Source organism: Epinephelus fuscoguttatus, linkage group LG1, assembly GCF_011397635.1.
Source record: "Epinephelus fuscoguttatus linkage group LG1, E.fuscoguttatus.final_Chr_v1".
NCBI classification, from domain to species: Eukaryota; Metazoa; Chordata; class Actinopteri; order Perciformes; family Serranidae; genus Epinephelus; species Epinephelus fuscoguttatus.
In genome coordinates this window covers 51838428-51858613 of record NC_064752.1, presented here as the reverse complement: position 1 = coordinate 51858613, position 20186 = coordinate 51838428, and the positions used below count along the sequence as shown (strand labels likewise).

The 20186-nt window shown below is 41.4% G+C and overlaps 1 protein-coding gene across 12 annotated transcripts in view; it reads right to left on the bottom strand.

Annotated features, from left to right (window-relative positions):
- Positions 1-20186, bottom strand: part of plekha6 (pleckstrin homology domain containing, family A member 6) — a 371706-nt gene that overhangs the window by 151100 nt on the left and 200420 nt on the right. For 9 of the 12 annotated variants that reach the window (XM_049569368.1, XM_049569285.1, XM_049569451.1 and 6 more), the window contains one exon: positions 18839-18939. In XM_049569368.1, the coding sequence (XP_049425325.1) occupies positions 18839-18939 (101 nt within the window). Of the gene's footprint in view, positions 1-18838; positions 18940-19064; positions 19390-20186 lie in introns of those variants that run through there. The other 3 variants (XM_049569706.1, XM_049569614.1, XM_049569800.1) reach the window with 1 other exon arrangement.

Here is a 20186-nt window from a genome sequence, read left to right as displayed (position 1 = left end):
TTCACGCTTACCTGTCCTGTCAATTAAAGGCAAAATGGCCCAAAAAATATCTTTAAGAAAAAAAAGAGATTAATGAGAATTTAAAAAAATAAAGATGTGCACTGATACACTTAGTTAAAAAAAAATCAGACTGTTAGATTCAAATTGTAAATTTCCAAAAAACTAAAATAAATAAATAAAAAAAATATGACAGAAATATCACTGTAATATTGTATTTTAATGAACTGCACAAAAGAAGACAACACAACCAATGTGCCAACATGTCGGCCAGGGGCGGATCTAGAAAAATATTTATGGGGTGGCAAGAGGGGGGCAGGAATTTTTGAGGGGTGGCAACATATAGCAGACGTATATATACTGAATTTAATAACAGTTATCACAGTTTGATGAGAAATAGTATGTTCACACTACATAAGGGCACGGGCTGCCATTTACAAACTCATACAGACAAATTTATTCTCATGAAATCAATGTCTTACATTTGAGGTTTCATGTGAAACAGTTCATATTAGGAATAAGTGTTGAAGGAGGTTCAACAAACTCTGAGTCTAACCCTGAACTCTGAGTTGATTTACCCTGAGATGGGAAACTCTGAGTTACCGGTTCCAGAACAGCTGATTTGAGTTAGTTCAGTCAACTCTGAGTAGCTAGGTTCACTCTGAGTTAAGCCGATAATAAAAAGCCATCATCAATGAAGCTCCGACTCCACGATTCACCATGGCAATAGGTAAATAAAAGACAGCGCCTCCATTTTAATCCAGTGGATGTAGAAATATCAGTGCATGAATGCATGTGTAGCAGACGGTGCACGTTTATCTTTAAAAGAAGAGCCTGAGTCAGAGCGAGGACAGTGTAAATAAGTTAACCATTAAGTTAATAATAAAGTTTTATTGGCAGTGGGACGGTATGGGGGGTGTGATGAAGAATCCCGTGTGTGAGTGACGTCAGATGTAAATACTGGTAGGTGAGGCGTAGAGTACTGTGTGCTGGATGTTGGTAGTTAGCAGTTTCGAGCCAAGTTTATTCGAGTGCAAGCCGTCCCTCCTAAAAAGAGACTTGCAGTTCCAGAAGAGGTTGAAATTCTCAATAAATGCCATATTGTGAGCCCTGCAGGCGGACTGAAGCCAGTAATGCAGATAGAAGACTCGGCTAAAACGACTAGGACCGTGGGACAGCGGAGCAGTGGGGCCAGAGATGAAAATGGATTTCCTTGTTTGTTCTAAGATACTAAAGAGGTGGTTAAAAGCAGCTTTGGTAAGCTCAGACTGTCCTTTTGCTGTATCCACAATGCCACAGTGGATGATAAAACGATGGATGGAGTCCGGAAGTGAGGGCAGAATGTTCTGGAGCTTTTCCAAGATATCGAGGACAGTGGCACCAGGGAGACAGAGAGTGGTTGCATTAAAAAACTGGACATTTCTAATTATTGAGTCGCCAATTATGAGAGTGGTGGGAGAGAAAAGTGACCGGGGGGTGTAGGCTGAGTGTTGTCAGTAGGAGGCAGTGGACGTTCAGTGGCCCCAGTGCAGGGCAAACTCACCGGAGGCTGGGCAGTCTGAGCAGGCGAGAGTTGCGGTGAGAGGAAGCAGTTCGGCTCCGGAGGCTGCTCTTCTGCTATCTGCGGGCGAGTGAGACCACCAGAGCGTCTGTTCACAGCTTCCATCAGTAACCTGCGGCAGTAGGAGGAGGATTTCCCCAGATTCTCACTCTGCTGCCCCATGGTGGACCAGGCAGTGGCCCGATCAATGCCAGCAACAGGTGGAGAGGAGACAGCACCAGATGCAGCCAGCCCAGAGGTCCGGTGGTGGTGAGGTGCTGGCGTAAACATCGGTGTGCAGTGGCGAGTCCTAGAGTGTGAGGAGCGGTCAGATATGGCTGGAGGAGGCTTCCGTGATGATGGCAAGCCGTTGGTCCCCTGTGACAGCAGAGGTGAAGGAGGAGAATGCTGGGGTTCCTCGTTCAGAGGAGAGAAGTCGTACTGGTCAAGAGGCACAAACCTATTTTCCAGCTGGATGTTGTGGTGCGGTGTGCCAGAGCAGCGCCTCCTTCTCCTGCTACCAGCTCCGACCAGGGTCCAGGGACCTTGATTGGATGGGGTTGAGCTGACCGGGACCTTAGGTTTAGCCCCGAGGCGGACCCAGGAGTTGTTGGGCTCAATGGCCGGCGGGGGGTCCACAACAACCGCAGGGCAGACAGCGGTGGCAGCAGGCTCGGTGAGCGGAGGAGGAGAGGTGGGCTCAGCAGCCAGACAGAGAGCGGTGATGATGGGCTCGGTGACTGGAGGAGAAGCAGAACCAGCAGCGGTGTCGGTGTGTACAGGACCGAAAATGATGGTGTCCAATAACTGCTCAGCCTCTTGGATATTGTACAGTGTGGAGATTCGTTCCTCTAGTTCCTCAATCTTCTAAGTGAGACGGGTACAGCTGACACAGTCCAGCGGAGAGGTGAGTGGAGCCATTGGTTATAGATGTATAACAAAAGCCGGGCAGATTCACGGGCTGGAGGTTAGTGGGCAGGGTTATAAATATGTATGTTGCAGTATAAATGACCCAGATGATGATGACAAGCAACTCTAGCGATTCATAAAAACATATTGGTGAAATGAGCGAGTTTCCCAGCAGATAATGTGTTATTTAGAGCCTCACTGTCAGTGCCCCGATCATTCCCACTATATGGATGTACGCGGCTCTCGCAGATCTAGATATCTTCCAAAGGACTCCAAATGACACCAAACTTATCTGGGTGAGTAAAGAACCGTATTTAATGCCAGAAATAAGGTCCAGGTTGTAAAAAATGGAACTTCCCCTTTAATAACAGACACATCCTTAAACAGACATCTATAAGGGGAGGAGCTTAAACAGAATAACTGAATATTTCTCCAACCTCCAGCATTTTTTATAAGGGAGTGGAGGATAATTGGTTGCATTTTACACAGGTTTTGCATGAGCATGTTAAAGCAAACAGAATCCAGGAATTGTATGAGAAAATGTTCTACACTTAAAGGGGTATTTCACTGCTGGAAGGATGGCCCTTTAATATTCTGTAACCTACATCTATGCAGTAGAAACATGCAAATACTTGCAATACAATAAGCCAACTAACCAATGACCTAACTGCAAACAATCACAACAATAATTCGATGACAGCATTGAATCACATACAACAAGTTAAGCAGTCTTGCTTAGCCTGTAAAGCTGTGATAAAGCTATGCCCAGTTGTTACGTTACTGATCCTTGAATGGATGAAAGAAAGTCACTTTGTGGTGTGCTGCTTTTGTTAGCTGGCAGAAGAAGGCTGGAAAGAGCTGTGATTCCAGATGCAGTTTCCTTGTGTCCTTGTTCCAAAGGTGAAACTCTGAGGAAGCTGATTGCTCAGGGTCTTTACAGAGTTAGACGCTGTGTACTAACTCAATTGGTTCTCCTTGTTGCTAGAAAGCTAGTTGCAAGCCTTGTGCTTGCAAATCTAACTTCTCTGGTTCAGGTTTAGAGAGTCTGTGATCAGCTGCCCTCCCTTTAGTGGTCTGGGGCAATGGCCTCTGGGTTGGTCAGAGGTGGTGGGAGCTGCTCGGCATCTCATGAGCAAGAAAGCATCTAGGCTGGTCCAGGCCCAGCCGAAAAGAGGTGTGAGCTCCTCGGCAGCTCCCAAGTAAGAGAAAGACTGTCTGAAGGGAACAGACCTTCTACAGACACCTGTGACATCAGAAGCCCCTTTTACACTGCCAGATTTTCCACGAATGTTGGGCCATTTGCTGGCAAGCTGCGAGCATTTAGACACACAGAGCTGGATTAGCAAGTTGATCCGAGGTGCCCAGTTTTCTGTCTCATAGGGTAGTCATATTGGCGGAACCCTTTTAGTTTGAAAAGACTGAGGCGGCCTTCCGCAACAGGAGGGGCTGTTGAAGACTTGTGGGAGGAGCTGTTGATGACGCTGCATGTGCGAGCCACTGGCGGTGGATAAACAGGAAACAGCTGATAGCAGGAATTAGTAGCAAGAGGGAAACGCAAACCTGACAGACACTGTAAAGACGAGCAACTGTGGAGACAAGGAATTGCGCACCCTCCTTGTCCTCGAAAACAAAGAGGCCATTAACCGCCAGATGACGGGGACGGTGAGGAACGGGCAGACTTTTGAGAGAATCTCCAAAGGACTGACTAGCCGCAACTTCCCTCCCACGTCACTGTTTACGTCACATGCTGAGCTACACGTTTTGTTACTTGCTCATGCCCCCCATTGCCCCGAAAAAGTTGCATTCTGTATAAACAAAAGTAGGTAGGATTTTGTTTTTATACTGCCAATGCTGAAAAAAAGACTGATTGGGCTTTCCTGCAAATTTGCACAATTCCTATCTAAAAAGGGCTACAGAGTCACATGTCACTGTAAAAGTCCTGTCCAATCAAGTTTTGAGACTTGTGTGGACATCCTGGAGATGGGTGTCAAATAGCTCTTTTTGTTTGAAGAACAAAGAGCATGCAGAGAAGAAAAGCCTAAATGACAAATCATCTGTGGTCCTGTGAATCCAAACACTTATCTTATTTTGTCTGGAGCGATCGTATCCCCTGTTCCCCAGCAAAGTCAATATATTTTAAAAATCAATTCCAAACTTCCATTCTTGCATTTCATTTTATAGTTATGGGTTTTGTTCGATGTTCTTGGAGTGTCACTTCAGATTTTATTTAATTTGATATTCTCAAACTTTGATTACAAATGTTCAAATGTGTACAGATTGAAAAAGTTGTGCTGGAGGGGGTGATGCTTCACGAAATTCCATTAAGTTGAGATCCAGGTATAGGTATAAGTCTGTATAAGTCGGTATAAGACTTCTCAGATGCCAAAATACTACACAGCGTTTTATTCTCTCTTTCATTGTGAAAGTTGTAGGGTTGGGTACCGAGCTCAGTACTTTCAAGTGTACCGACTGAATCACATCAGTACTACCCAGTAAGTCACGTTTAATGGATCTTTGCCAAATTCTGGGACCTGAGACTGCACCTGGGGAAGTAGACAGGAAGCAAAACACAGCAAAGAACCCTGAAGCAGCCACGGAGCTCCACAGCCAACAGCCCAGTGAGCCTAAACTGACGTTATACCACCAATAGTTTTGGTGTCTGGTCTACTTTCCTTTTCATTCTATTTCAGAAATTGCTTGGTATCACTGCTGTTTCCGACAGTGTTTTTAGTATTGCATTAATTTTGGGTCAAACAGACAAAACATTGTTGCACAAAATCCACTTTATCAGTAGCTGCAGCCACCTGTGGCCTATATGGTAGGCTAAAATTATAAATTTTAAACAAAATGTTGTGCTGCCATAATTGGGTTTGAGCAATAGGTTTTATATTCCCTGACAATATAGGTCTGCACCTTAGAAGTAGCCCCTGCAATTTTTTTGTGTCAGTAGCATCCTTTCTAATGCGCAATAACAATAAAGACTTTCTATTCTATTCTAAAAACGTTCTTACATTTTCATTCCACTTTCTTCCCACTTTCATGCCATTAAATGGTATCATCATATATTATGATGTATTGTGATTTGGGAATTTGGAACTAATATTTAATTCACAATGCCTTTGCATTAAAAATGTCTCTGTGACTGATTATGACCCAAATGTGACATGAAGAGTTGTAAGTTTTTGCAGTCAGTAGGAGCTGAGCTCTGGTAGATTTCACATTAGACAGTGCATCTGGCAACCTGCTCTCTAACTACAACATCCTCCAGCTCCTCCAGCTTAAAGGTCTAGAATGTAAGATTAAGTGGCATCTAGTGGTGAGGTTTTAGATTGCAACCAAATGAAACTTCTCTAATGTGTCAAGCAAAGAGAAGAACTACTGTGACCAGCGCACAGATGCCACTGGCCCTATCCAGAGCCAATGTTTGGTTTGTCCTTTAGGGGGTAATGTAGAAATGACATGGTGGACTCCATGGAAGAGGACCCGTTCCATATGAAGCAGTAAACACCCTTTCATCCTCATCAATTATTAATTGAGAAATTCAACTATGAAAATGGAATGTCCCAGTTTTTATATTATAGATATTGTGCATATGTTTATTAGTAATCCACAAATTAATTGGTAGCCTATTAATATGCATGCAGGGTATATGAATGATTCTTATCTACCTCCAAGCAGCTGTTCAGATGGCATATCTAACCTGGAATAACCTGGAAGATAATGCAGTCTGTGCTTTCAGGGGAGAGCGAATCAGACCGACATGTTTGAACATGTTAGTAGTGAGTGATGAACAGCTTATCAGCTGTTTCTGACTGACATAACAGTCACAGACGCTCACCAACGGTTCGACACTGGTGTGTCAGGGCCTTCATATGTGCATAGAAAAAGCTTCACCCCTTTCTCCATGATGCACCTCTGGGCAAACATATGACCTTATATGGAGAAATGGGGGTATGGCCGTATGCTGATAGCAGAGCAAGCAGGCGCCTGTTAATTTAGAATGATACTGATTCAACAACATATGCACGGTGGTATGAATAAAATCAGCTGGTGCACACATGTTGTGAATCCAATGGGGATTTTGCGTGTGCATTTATTTTACGTATAGAGTAAGAATGTTTCTTCACACATCTCAGTGAATGATGCCCAATGATTCTTTGCTTCAGGGTGTTACACACTAATAAAAACACAGTTACAAATATTATATTCCATTTGTGCCAACATATTGCCCTAAATCGTGCACACTGAACATTTAAGAGGAAACATCACAACACAGACAAGGTGATTAAAATGTCATATTTCTTTATTTTAGGGATCATAGTGGTTACTTCCCATGTTGTACTTTTATCCATATTTCCTCTGGTACTTGTTAAATAAGTTTGATGGCCCTGCTATGCTCTTACAGGGCAAAGTAATGTTAACTAATGTGGGTTTTGAGGGCCAGCAATGATATTTTCGTACTGCTGCTGCCAGGGGACGGTGGTTCATGACAGAGATGAGATTCTCATGCTCTTTCTGGTCTGTGACCCCGTTTCACATCCCAAAATTCTTAAGAACCCAGCTGAAACATAGATGTCATGTGAATCTGATCAAGTGCCATTTACTTTTCTACTCTGTTCTTTTCAAAAGGATGTAAAGCATCCCACATTCATTTTTGGTAAAATATGGAATTTCATTTGAATTCTTTTGCTCTATTAACACTAGCACCATCAAGTTGATCACTTATAACACATTATGTTAATAGCTGCTTAAATAAAACCTACAAGCCTGTCAGCCCACAACTTTTCCTAAATGTTTCTGAAACCTAAAATTATCTAAATTAAAATACATAACATTTCTTAGCATTTATGCCTTAGCCCTCCACCATGGTCATACTGACTGCTGGTGCTGTATTATACATTATATAGTGAATTCTATTCATTATGGATTACAAAGCAGTCTTAATTTTGACAGCTATTTAGATTTAGTCTTAATGTTTAGGTGAAAATTCGTACTAGTTTTAGTCACATTTTAGTCAATTTTATCCTTCATAGTCAACTCAAAATGTTTTAGTTAAAGAAATGTCATTACATATTAGTGAACATTTAGTTCATTACTGTTATCTAAAATTTTTATTTTTCCTCTTTAAACTTATCCAGTTGGGCTAATTCAGGTATCAGAAATTTGAATCAAGGTGACAGGTTGTATCAAGGGTTGAAATTTCAGACATATTATTTTTTCTACAACTACAAATAATTTATGCACACTTACAAACTAGCATTCTGCCTGCAGTTTTTGACAGGTGAGGGGTGATTTATGAGCACACACTTTCTGGCCATCATTTGAAAGGCTCAACGTCTCTCTATTTATGGTCTCAAAAACTTTGACAACACAAATAACTAATCTAAGACAACTAGGATTTGTACCCAGGTTCACTATAAAATCTGACCTATTCATCTCACTGTTAAGAAGCATAAAATACATTTAATTTTGTTTTGAATCTGCAACATGTTAGTCTGGAGGTTTAAACTCATCCCCTCTCAGAGTCAGTGATTAAAACTAAACTTTCAGCTGTCATGGAAAACTGATCTGAGTTTAGACTGTTTACTTACAGCATAACTACACTCACAGATAACTGAGCCACCTGCCCGTCAAACAGCATCAAACCATAAACCTTCTTCAGACAGTCCATACCCGAGGTGTCCCGAGTCCTGAGGGGATCAACAAATGTGAAAACCAGTTCCTGCAGTTCGGAGGCTAACAAGCGGAGTTAGCTACTAACGTCTATGAGTATCCTGAGAAGTGCTATGTAAATCCAATGTATTATTATTGTTATTGTTATTATTATTATTATTACTATTAACGCCCAACACTACAACCATCCAGCAAATAACACAAATCCATCAACTGCTCCACCATTCACAGTCAGACACAATATTGCTCATTTCTGGCCAAATTAAAGCTCACAACTCACACTAACAGCTGGTGCAGCTGATGTAGATGAAATTGCTCCACAAAAAATACATTATTACATAAAATGTGAACATGAAAACTGAAACAGGACATCAGAAAGGTTGTAGATTTTGCTCTGTGATATTTTGTTCATTTCCCATAATTTCTTGTAACTTTACAGAGCAAATGCGTTATAAGGTAAGGTAAAACAATTACATAGGCTCATGAACATGAACAATAAAATTCCAAATGACGGTCTGGCAGACCGTAGTAGGGTACTAGAATGCTGGCAGTCCTGGTGTTAAACACATTCATACATTAATTTTCAAATAAAAATTATACAATCTGAGAGGGACCTGCAGCAATTTAGCCTTAACTTAAAATGCAATTGACCTTGACAGACCCAAAAACAGAGAAAGTACTGGTGGCAGCATGACACTCCACCAATGAAAAGCAGCCTCAGTAAATAAATAAATAACGAAAGAAAGAAAGAAAGAAAGAAAGAAAGAAAAGAAAATCAGCAATAAGAGGGCAAAAAGGAACTAAGGCAGGGGTATCACCATACCACTGCTGTCATACCACTATACTATTTCTCATCATTAGAGAAGCATAGTAATTGATACAATGCCATGAATAATCAAAACATTTAAACATATACCCTTCAATTTGTTCCTATAAAATCAATAGCTGATGCCATCTGCCTCACAGACTGAACCAGAGTCAACACTTAAACAAACAGGGGGTCACGTGATGACGCAGAGCAAGATGGCTGCTTAAGTTGGAGGCTGCGGTGCCACTAGTATACTTTGTGTGAATATATAGGCATTCGCAATCTATTGGACTGTTGTTTTCTCTCTCATGTTGCTGATCATAAGGTTCTCCCACTACCAATATGCCGAATTCCCGGAAAAACGAAAATGCGCCTCAACAACAGCAAAGCACTCGGGCAACCGCTAGCTCAAAAGCTAACCAGGCTTTTCCTGAATTGCCAGCTTTGGAGGACGCAGATGAGTCCATTTCCACGGCTAAAATATACACGTTTCTTCAGAAACTATCAGACGACCAATCGAAAATCCTGAATGACCAAGCCAAACACTTTGCAGACGTCCATAAGGACATGTCAGAAACGAGAAGAGCTGTCGAGGCGATTGAGGGTAAGCTAGCCGACATGCTAACCAGGATGACGAGCGTGGAGGCTCGCCTGGATATGCTGGAGGAGGTGGAGAGGCAGTGCTGTGAGTCGCCCCTGGCTTCGGCTTCTGAGATCGAGAAACTGAATGCCAAATTAACTGAGTACGAGGACCGAGAAAGGTGAGTAAATCTATGCATTTACGGCTTTCCGGAATGTGCTGAAGATAAAGATGCCATATCGTTTTTGACAGCTACTCTCCCCGAAATCCTCCAGGCTGATTTCCAGGGGGGCCTAGATTTGGAACGTACTCATCGGTCGCTACTTCCAGCTAAACCCAGTGCCCCTCCAAGGCCCTTCATTGTGCGGTTTTTGAGGTTTCAACAGAAGGAGCGGGTGAGACAACTTGCGAGAGAAATCGGGGACGTCCGCTGGCAGAACCATAAGATAAGCTTCTATCAAGACTTCTCCAAGGCCACGCAGGAGCGACAAAACTCTTTTTTGGAGTGTAAACATCTGCTGCACTCAGCCAAGATCCCCTTTGGCATCGACTATCCTGCTGTGCTTTCATTCACAACGCCGGATGGGATAAAGCACCGTTTTGAAGATCCTAAGAAGGCTTTGAAATGCATCAAAAACCTTTTTGCACCTTGCAGAGTGGCTTGGGTAAGACAATGTGATTTATGTTTCACTCTCCATCTCCCCCTCTGATGAACATTCAGATGAACATTGCAAGTTTATAACGCTGGAGGTTGAAGATGTTTTGTTTTTGTTTTGTTGTTATGTTTTTGGCCACTCTGTTATGCGCTACTACCTGTAACCTACCTCATAAGTCTACCACTTTATTCTTATGATTGATATCATTATTGGTGTCTTTATAGGTTCACACTTTATCATAATCTGTAGACCATGTGTGTATTATTAACAGGTAGGCATTATTATTTATGCCCAGGTTGCAAGTCATGTGTGTTCGTGGGGTGGGGGCATGTCCAGAGGTCCTATGGACTGCTAAAGTTAAACCATACAGTTTTGAAGCGGATGTTTTAATGTTCACACTGCTGCTGTTTTGCCTTTTGATAATTGGTGGTGTCGCTGCCACACTTGGGTGGCCAGAAATGCTTACTTCCTTGAGTTAGTTATCCAGTTATGGATTTATCAGGAAGGTTTGACAGTTTTCTGTTTCCTCACCTTCCTTTGTTCTTTTTGGTGTTTTTGATGTTTTTTGTTTTATATTGTTTCTGGTGTTTTTCTTTTGTGGATCCAGACTTCTCTCCTACTGCTGCGGGGGCAACTCCATTTTTTATTTCACTATGTTTTCCAGCATATGACCGCTCTCAATCTCATTTCATTCAATACCAGGGGGCTTAACATTCCACACAAAAGAACCACTGTACTAGAATTTCTCCGTAAGAAAAATATAGATTTTTCTATGATTCAGGAATCACATTTATTGTGCAAAGATGTGGGTCGATTAGCCAATAAGTTTTGTCACCCCATTGCAACTTCATTTGCAGCTACAAAATGTAAAGGGGTAATGATACTGTAATTTGATGTGATTGACTCTTGGGTGGATGATGCAGGTCGGATAGCCATTGCCAAGATTCGAATGGATGGGAAAAACATTGCACTTATTTCTGCTTATGCCCCTAATGCGTTCGATGTCACTTTTTTTAAGCTATTAACTAAATCTTTGCTTGATCTCACAGGATTTCATATGGTTTTAGGGGCAGATTTCAATGCGGTGTGGGACAGCAGCATGGACAGAACAGGTGCCATTGAGACTAGGGACCAGCATCTTGCGTCTGAGGCGCTGCGCCAGTGGGCAACTGACACAGGCATGGTCGACATTTGGCGTATGTTAAACCCGTCTTTAAAAGACTTCTCATTTTATTCAGGAAGACATAAATCCTTTTCGAGGCTAGATTTTATCTTTGCCTCAAAAGATTTATTTCAAAATATTCAAAATGTGAATTACATCCCAGTTACCTGGTCTGATCACAAACCAATGTATTGTTCGGTCACTGTTCGGCCTTCTTCCACTAAAGCCCCCAGGTGGTGTTTCAATTCTGCCTTACTGCGAGATGAAAAATTTAAAGCTCAGTTTGAAACTAATTTCAGCGAATTTTTAGAGTTTAATGTTGGCTCTGTTTCTGATCCGAGGATACTTTGGGAGGCGGTGAAGGGCTTTATAAGGAGTAACACCACTTTATTTGCTTCAACACGAAATAAGGAATGTGCAGCCAAATTGGTAGCTTTAGAATTAAAATATGTGACCCTTGATGCTTCCTTGCAACATAACTTCAACGACCACACAGCCCTACAGAAGGAATTGATTAAAAAAGAAATTAACTCTCTACTGAGGCGCCGTTCAGAATTCCTCATGCACAAAACAAGGCAAACTTACTATTTTAACTCCACGAAACCTAGTCATCTACTAGCAATGAAACTTCGGACAGATGAGCACTTTGCCGATATTTTTTGCATTAAAAACAAAGATGGCATTATACAGTGTGACCCAAAAGAAGTAAATGCTTCTTTTGCCTCCTTTTATCAGGAGTTATATAATTCAGAAAGTAATTTTGATAAACATGACTGCAATGATTTCTTAAATAATATTAAACTATCCCATCTTAGCAATGATGACTCTGTAAATCTAGATGGACCTGTCTCATTGCAAGAGTGTGAGGCAGCTGTTAGGGACATGCGTAAAGGCAGATCACCAGGCCCGGACGGAATTCCACCTGAATTTTACCTCACCTTTTGGCCTTTGATCGGTCTGTTGTTAGTGGACATGATCCAAGGTGCTAAGGTGCTATATAATAACCTGACAGCTGTAGTGCTTACAGGCAAAACTAGCTCTCCTCCCTTTGCTATCTCGAGAGGATCAAAACAGGGCTGTCTTCTCAGCCCTCTGTTATTTGCCCTTTCCCTTGAACTACTGGCGCAAGCCATCCGCAGCTCACCCAGAATTTATCCAATCTCCATCAGAGGAACACAGCATTACATCTCACTGCATGCTGATGATGTTTTATTATATATAAACAACCCAGTGCAATGTATCCCACATGTTTTGTCAACCTTTGAAAATTATGGGAAGTTCTCTAGTTTCAAAATAAATTGGCAGAAGTCAGCTTTGCTACCTTTAAATCAGGCCATGTGTAATGCTCCCATCCCTGCATCTATTCCAGTCGCTAAAAACTTTATTTATCTGGGGATAGATATTTCATCTTCTATACAGACAATCATTAAAACAATTTTTGTAACACACTTAACAAAGTTATGGCAGATCTGGACAGGTGGTCTAACCTGCCAAATTCACTTCGTGGCAGGGTAGCTATAATTAAAATGAATATTCTACCCAGAGTCAACTTTGTTAGCTCAATGCTTTCCCTTCCCCCGCCCCCTCAATATTGGAACAAATTACAGTCGGCAATAACTAAATTTATTTGGCAAGGCAAACGACCTCGTGTTAAGCTCACCACAATGCAGCGAGAAAGGCAGGCCGGCGGCCTGTCTCTCCCGAACTTCATGTTTTATAAGTGGGCTTTCACACTTAGACCTCTCTTAACTTGGTTTCAGTCTGATGCTCAAGTGTCATGGCGAGCTTGGGAGGAACAGATGATAGCTTCGTATTCTTTTATTAACATTCTGCATTCTAATATTTCACTCCATCATTGCTGTTTGAGATTTGGTCCCATCATTTCATATTTGCTATTGATATGGAGGAGGGCGGAGAAATTAGCTGATTGCTCTTCTGTTTGGGGCCCACACTCTCCAATATTTAACAGTAAGAATTTATTGATTGGCAGTCATCCTATTTGTTTTCCTGATTGGGAAAAAAAAAACATTTCTACACTTGGTGATATTTATGGGGAGGGAGGGTTACTTACTTTTCAGAACATATGTATTAAGCATGGTATGCCACGTACCTCCTTTTTCTTTTATATGCAGTTGAGATCGACTTTAAAAGACAATGGTGTCCCTTTACAGGGCCCCCTCACACCACATCCTCTTCGTAAATTGTTCCACTCTGCTGGGAGCACAAGTGGTTTTGCATCGAGACTCTACTGGTTCTTATTGCAGCATTCTTACAGACCTCTGGCGTTAGACATGATTTGGAGGTGAGATGTTCCAGGTTTGGAACCTACATTTGACTAGGATAAAGTGTGGTTTAGTGTGGGTTTAGCATCTAGAAATCCTGATCATCAGCAAATACATTTCAATTATATACAGCGCCTTGCAAAAGTATACACCCCCCTAGGAATTTTTCACGTTTTAAAACCTCACAACCTGGAATTAAAATGTATTGTTTGAGCATTTGCATCATTTCATGTACAGAACATGCCAACAACTTTGAAGATGTGAAAATTTTTTTTTATTGTGAAGCAAACAACAAAAAGGCCCAAAAACAAAGAACTTCAGTGTGCATAATTATTCACCCCCCTGAAGTCAGTACTTTGTAGAGCCACCTTTTGCAGCAATTACAGCTGCAAGTCTCTTTTCATAAGTCTCTATGAGCTTGCCACATCTTGCAACTGGGATTTTTGCCCATTCTTCATGGCAAAACTTCTCCAGCTCCCCCAAATTGGATGGTTTCCGCTTGTGAATGGCAGTCTTCAAGTCAAACCCGAGATTTTCAATTGGATTGAGGTCCGGGCTTTGACTAGGCCATTCTAACACATTTAACTTCTTCTCCTTAAACCATTCAAGCGTAGCTTTAGCAGTATGCTTCGGGTCATTGTCCTGCTGGAAGGTGAACCTCCGTCCCAGTCGCAAATCACAGGCAGACTGAAACAGGTTTTTGCTCCAGAATGTCCCTGTATTTAGCACCATCCATCTTTCCCTCTATGCGGACCAGTTTCCCAGTCCCTGCTGCTGCAAAACATCCCCACAGCATGATGCTGCCATCACCATGTTTCACTGTGGGGACGGTGTTCTTGGGGTGATGGGATGTGTTGGGTTGCCGCCAGACATAGCATTTCCCTTTGTGGCCAAAAAGTTCAATTTTAATCTCATCTGACCAGATCACCTTCCGCCATACATTTAGGGGGTCGGCCACATGCTTTTTGGCAAACTCAAAACGTGCTTTCTTGTTTTTAACACTAAGTAAAGGCGCTATGGAGTGCACGGCTTATTGTGGTTCTACGGACAGACACACCAGTGTTTGCTGTGGAATACTGCAGCTCCTTCAGGGTTACCTTTGGTCTCTCTGTTGCCTCTCTAATCAATGCCCTCTTTGCCCGGTCTGTGAGTTTTGGTGGTCGGCCCTGTCTCGGCAGCTCCGGGAGATCATCAAAGATGTAGATATTTTTTTATAACCCAGTCCTGACTTGTATCTCTCTATAACTTTGTCCCTGACTTGTTTGGAGAGCTCCTTGGTCTTCATGATGTGATGCTTCTTGCTAAGTGGAGTTGCAGCCCATTGGGGCCTCTCAGAAAAGGTGTGTTTATACTGACACATCATGTGACACTTAGATTGAACACAGGTGGACTTCATTTAACTAATTCTGTGACTTGTGAAGGTAATAGATTGCACCAGCGCTTTTTAAGGGGCTTCATAGCAAAGGGGATGAATACATATGCACATGCCAATTTTCACTTTTTTATTTCTTTAAATTATTCTTTTATATATATTTTTCTCATTTCACTTCACCAACTTAGATAACTTTGTGCAGATCCATCACATGAAATTTTCAGATGAAAAACATTTAAATTACAGGTTGGAATCTAACAAAATAGTTAAAAAGCAAAGGGGGGTGAATACTTTTGCAAGGCACTGTACATAGGTTATACTTAACTCCTAGGAAGCTTCATTTGATGAAAGTTCTTGATGATCCTATATGTACTTTTTGCTCCTCCAAAGTGATCGGCAGTTTTTTTTATATGTTTTGGGAGTGTTCCCCAGTGGCCGAATTTTGGAAGATGGTTGCATTTAATCTCTCCAAGTTGTTTAACATTAGATTGCTCTGTTCGCCTGCTACACTCATTTTGAATGATTTGTCAAAGCTGGGTTTGACACTGGACAAGAGAAGAGCACTGTTGGCTGGACTTACGGCTGCAAAAAAACTAGTTGCTACACATTGGAAACCTCCACATTCACTCTCTTTTCGAGCATGGGTTCTAACATATTTAGATATTGTTTATTTGGAGTTGTCGACAGCTAGAGTCCACGGAGCAAAAGAATCAGCGATAGAGGCTTGGCATTCACTTTTAACTATACTCCGTGGGTTTCAGGTGTAATATGTGACTGAGGTATGGAGTTCTGGATCCAGGGGTGGGTAGGTTATATTTGGGGTTGTTTACTATTATTTTTTATATTATTATCATTATTTACATTTTATTTATTTTATTACGTGTATTTGTGTGTATGGGCGTGTGCATGTACATATGTATATATATGTATAGGTGTGTGTGCGTGTGTGTATTTGTGTGTGTATGTATATGTATATATATATTTATTATTTTCATTATTTTTTTATTTAATTTTATTTTACTTTAGTAGTTTTCTCATATGTATCATTATATGTGCATATGTATAGGTATGTGTGGGAATATATATTTTTATGCTCTATTTTTGTAACGTCCATATACCAATCTATATTTGTCTTTAAAATAAAATAAAAATTTGATCACAAAAAAAAACACTTAAACAAACAACTCTGTTGCAACTGCACCCACACCAGCATGAGCAAAAAATGATCAACATCAACTGAAAATCAGCACAAAACCATCACAGTATCAAGTAACAGCAGATATTTTATAAATGTAATGTTTACATTTATAAGTGTATAAATGTTTACATTTATAATTTATAAGTGTTCCATATTGCTGAAGGCCGCCTGCTAAACATCTCAATGTTGGACAGAATTTCACAATAGATTTACTGAATGATGAGTCCAGACATGGTGTGTTCTCCTAAAAATAAAACTTTCCAAAAATACTAAAAGGTGTGTCAGGATGTGGTTAGTTAAGTTTAGCATAAAGACTGGAAGCAGGGGAAAGGGCTAGCCTGTCTCTGTTAAATGAAAATAATTGTTAATTAATTGTTAATATTATGACTGACACTTCAGATTGATATTAGACAGGGACAGTATACTCACTTTCCAGTTAGAACATTAGCTGAAATGCAGCACCATAACCCTTGGCAAGCAGTCAAAGCCACATTGAGTATATTTGCTCAGTCTGCCTCAACTGCAGATGTGTGTGTGTGTGTGTGTGTGTGTGTGTGTGTGTGTGTGTGTGTGTGTGTGTGTGTGTGTGTGTGTGTGTGTGTGTACACTGGGTTAATGTACTGGACTTTGCACCAGTGCTTGCACTGGACATGTAAAGAAAGAGAACAACAGACAGGACTAAATGTTCTGAAAAAGTGAAGAAAACTGATATTAACAAACAGTGAGTGAAGTTAGCAAAGAGGCTCACAGGGGCAGAGAGCTGAAGAGAGAGCTGTCACTGTGAGTGTGTGTGTGTGTGTGTGTGTGTGTGTGTGTGTGTGTGTGTGTGTGTGTGTGTTTGATGTTGATGCTGAAAGGGAAACAAGGCTAACTGTCCAACTTATATAAAGCTTTACTCAGCTGATTCAGATTCAGCTAACCTACATTACATCCCCATTCAGCTCTGACAAACTGCTCTGTCAGGTTATGTGCTGTGGCTGCTGCTGCTGCCTCTGGAGTTCTTTTTATCTCAGCTGTTAGTGCTGCTGACTGATTCATCAAGATCTGAGGAAAAACAACCTTTATCTGTTTATCAAAAACAGCAATTATACAATTAAAATATTTTTGTCTGTGATTATCATTACCTGCTGCCAACAGTGCATGAGCCTTTCAGAGAAGTCCCACTGTGTCTTCAGACAAGGATGTTTTTAAAGTGGGACAAAGTCCTGTCAGTCCTGTCCATCTTGGACATCACAGATGTGATACTACTAAACTGGTTGTTTTTGGAGAGCCTTTTTTCAAGCCGCATTAAATTAAAACTAAAATTACCACCCAGTGGTTGTACGCCTCTGCACACCAGTCAAGTTTCTCTTACAGTTTACACATGTCTGGGAAAAAATAGATGCTTCACACACATCTTCCCCAGAGCAGCACAGAAGATCTTCACAATCAGCACAGTTTCAAGTTCGGCACTCAAGATTAGTGTAACCAATTCAGTATCTGACCAAATATTTCCCCTTCTGTTCATGAGATATGACGCTGAGTAATAGCCAGAAAATTGTTTTTTGTAGAACACTATGATGTCACAGTGAAGGTGACCTTTGACCTTTTGGATATAAAATGTCATCACTTCATCAATATATCCTATTAGACATTTGTATCTAGTTTTGTCAAAATTAGCATTTGAATTCTTGAGTAATGGCCAAAAGCAGTTTTGTGAGGTCACAGTGACCTTGACCTTTGACCACAAAATTCTAATCAGATTATTTTTTAGTCCAAGTGGATGTTTGTGTCAAATTTGAAGAAATTCTGTTGAGGTGTTCTTGAGATATTGCATTCAAGAGAATGAGTTACAGCTTTTGCCATGCCAGAGTCATAAAAATGTACTCATTATCCAACCACCTTCATCAGTCAAAGTTTGATGCTTGCTTACTCATGCAGCTTCTTGTCAACCTCTTTCAAAACCACTCAACTTCATCAGAGCAAAAAAAAAAAAAAAAAAAAGGGCAAAGCATTATGATGTAACTGAATGTTTGATCTGTTGCAGTATCCAACATATTGGATAATATTGGGTTTCCAAATAATTGCCAGGGGGTTGCTCTGATGTATACAAAATTAACATAATATACATAACATTTACATAAAGAAATATCTGATTTAAAAAAAACCATGAGAATCTGATCAAACAGCAAAACCCATAAGTCCTACTGCAAGGTTGCCTCCTCAACTAAAATAATCCAACATCAGTCCAAACAGCAGCCCCCATGGGGCTCTATGCAGTCATAAATAACATCATGTGACTAAGCAATGGGGCCAGTCAGCTTCTATCAATCAACCACAACCAAACCAACACCCTCACTGAGCCACAGCCATGCAACCAAGGCACAAATTCAAACTTAAGTAAATCCTGCTTTTGCAACAAGCAGTCAGATTGCACAAGGAGGAGTGTTGAGGGGCTAGAGTGGTTCAGTGAGGGATTGCTGTCACTCAAGAAACCAACAGCCAACAGTCTTTCTGCCTGAATGTTTCTACATAGAACCAGTTTGTTTTCCGCTAATGAATGTCTGTTGAAAGTCATGCACACTCATTATCCTTCCCAGTAGCCACTGCATCCCCTGCATGAAATGCAATTACACATGGACCTCCAAGCACCCTCTGTCCCTCCACCAGGATGTTACGAACCTTAAAGGAAAACTTGCGGGTGATGTTATCTGAAGGCTCCACTTCTCCGATTCGGAAACTTAGTAGCGGCAAACTCCCTAACACCGTGTCCTCCTTCTCATCTGTCAAGAGAAAAATGAAAAGAAATAATCAGAAAAACAAACAAAAAATGATCCAGGTTAAGGCCAGTACAGTCAACCTGCAGGATAAAAGACAGCAAAACAGAAGGAGTGTTCAAAGTCCTAACATGAGAGTGGAATCCAAGCCGCTCTCCTCCCAGCACACTCGCTGCTCCCACAGTGACAGCTTCCTAGAATAGATATCCATTATGGTCGAAGGGTCCCTCTGATAAGCAGCGGTAACGGCTTACACACTCACACACACACATAAAGCAGGATCCAGTGGTGATACTGTAGACGGGGAGCACCAGTGCTGACTAAATAATGCAATGAGATTTCAGCAGTTTGAAAATGGATACACTCCTCTCTCTGTGAACTCCTACCTCTTACTTCCTGAACTCTCTGCAATGACACTCTCTCTGCTGAGCATGTGTTTATGTGTCGCTGTGTGTGTGTGTGTGTGTGAGAGAGAGAGAGAGAGAGAGAGAGAGAGAGAGAGAGAGAGAGAGAGAGAGAGAGAGAGAGAGAGAGAGAGAGAGAGAGAGAGAGAGAGAGAGCAAACAAGACAACAGGGAGACAGACAGAGAAGGAGGGCAGAGATCTGGGGAGGGGGAAGGGCTTGTGCAATCATACAATACCCTGATCCCTGCTGTGCATGCACGCATATGTGTGTGTTTGCATGAGATAATGATCAGCCCATGTGACTCAGTGTTGCAGGAATTTCGGCCCCCAGCCAACTGTACCTGCTGCTCATCCGCACCAATGACACACATACACACACACACGCACACGCACACGCACACACACACACACACACATGCAAAAAGGGACTGCAGGTAAATAGAAACACTCCTGCTCCTCTCCCATTTGTGTCTCCCACACACATTTGAATGATTTATTGATGCCTGTATTTATAGACTGAAACCATTAACATTAATTAATTTCTTGAGGGAGTATCTATCCATGCAGATATTTTAAGTATATTTGTCCAGGTCTGAGATATCAATCAATCAATTTTATTTATAAGCCCAATATCACAAATCATAATTTGCCTCACAGGGCTTTACAGCATGCGGCATCCCTCTGTCCTTTGGACCCTCGCCGCGGATAAGGAAAAACTCCCCAAAAAAACCCTTCATAAGAGATAGATATCTGTCTCTTATATTTCTGCCTCCACCCCCAATATAATGGAGGTGACTGGAATGTCATTTGTGTGTTCACAGTTCACATGCATTTATTGATAAAATGTT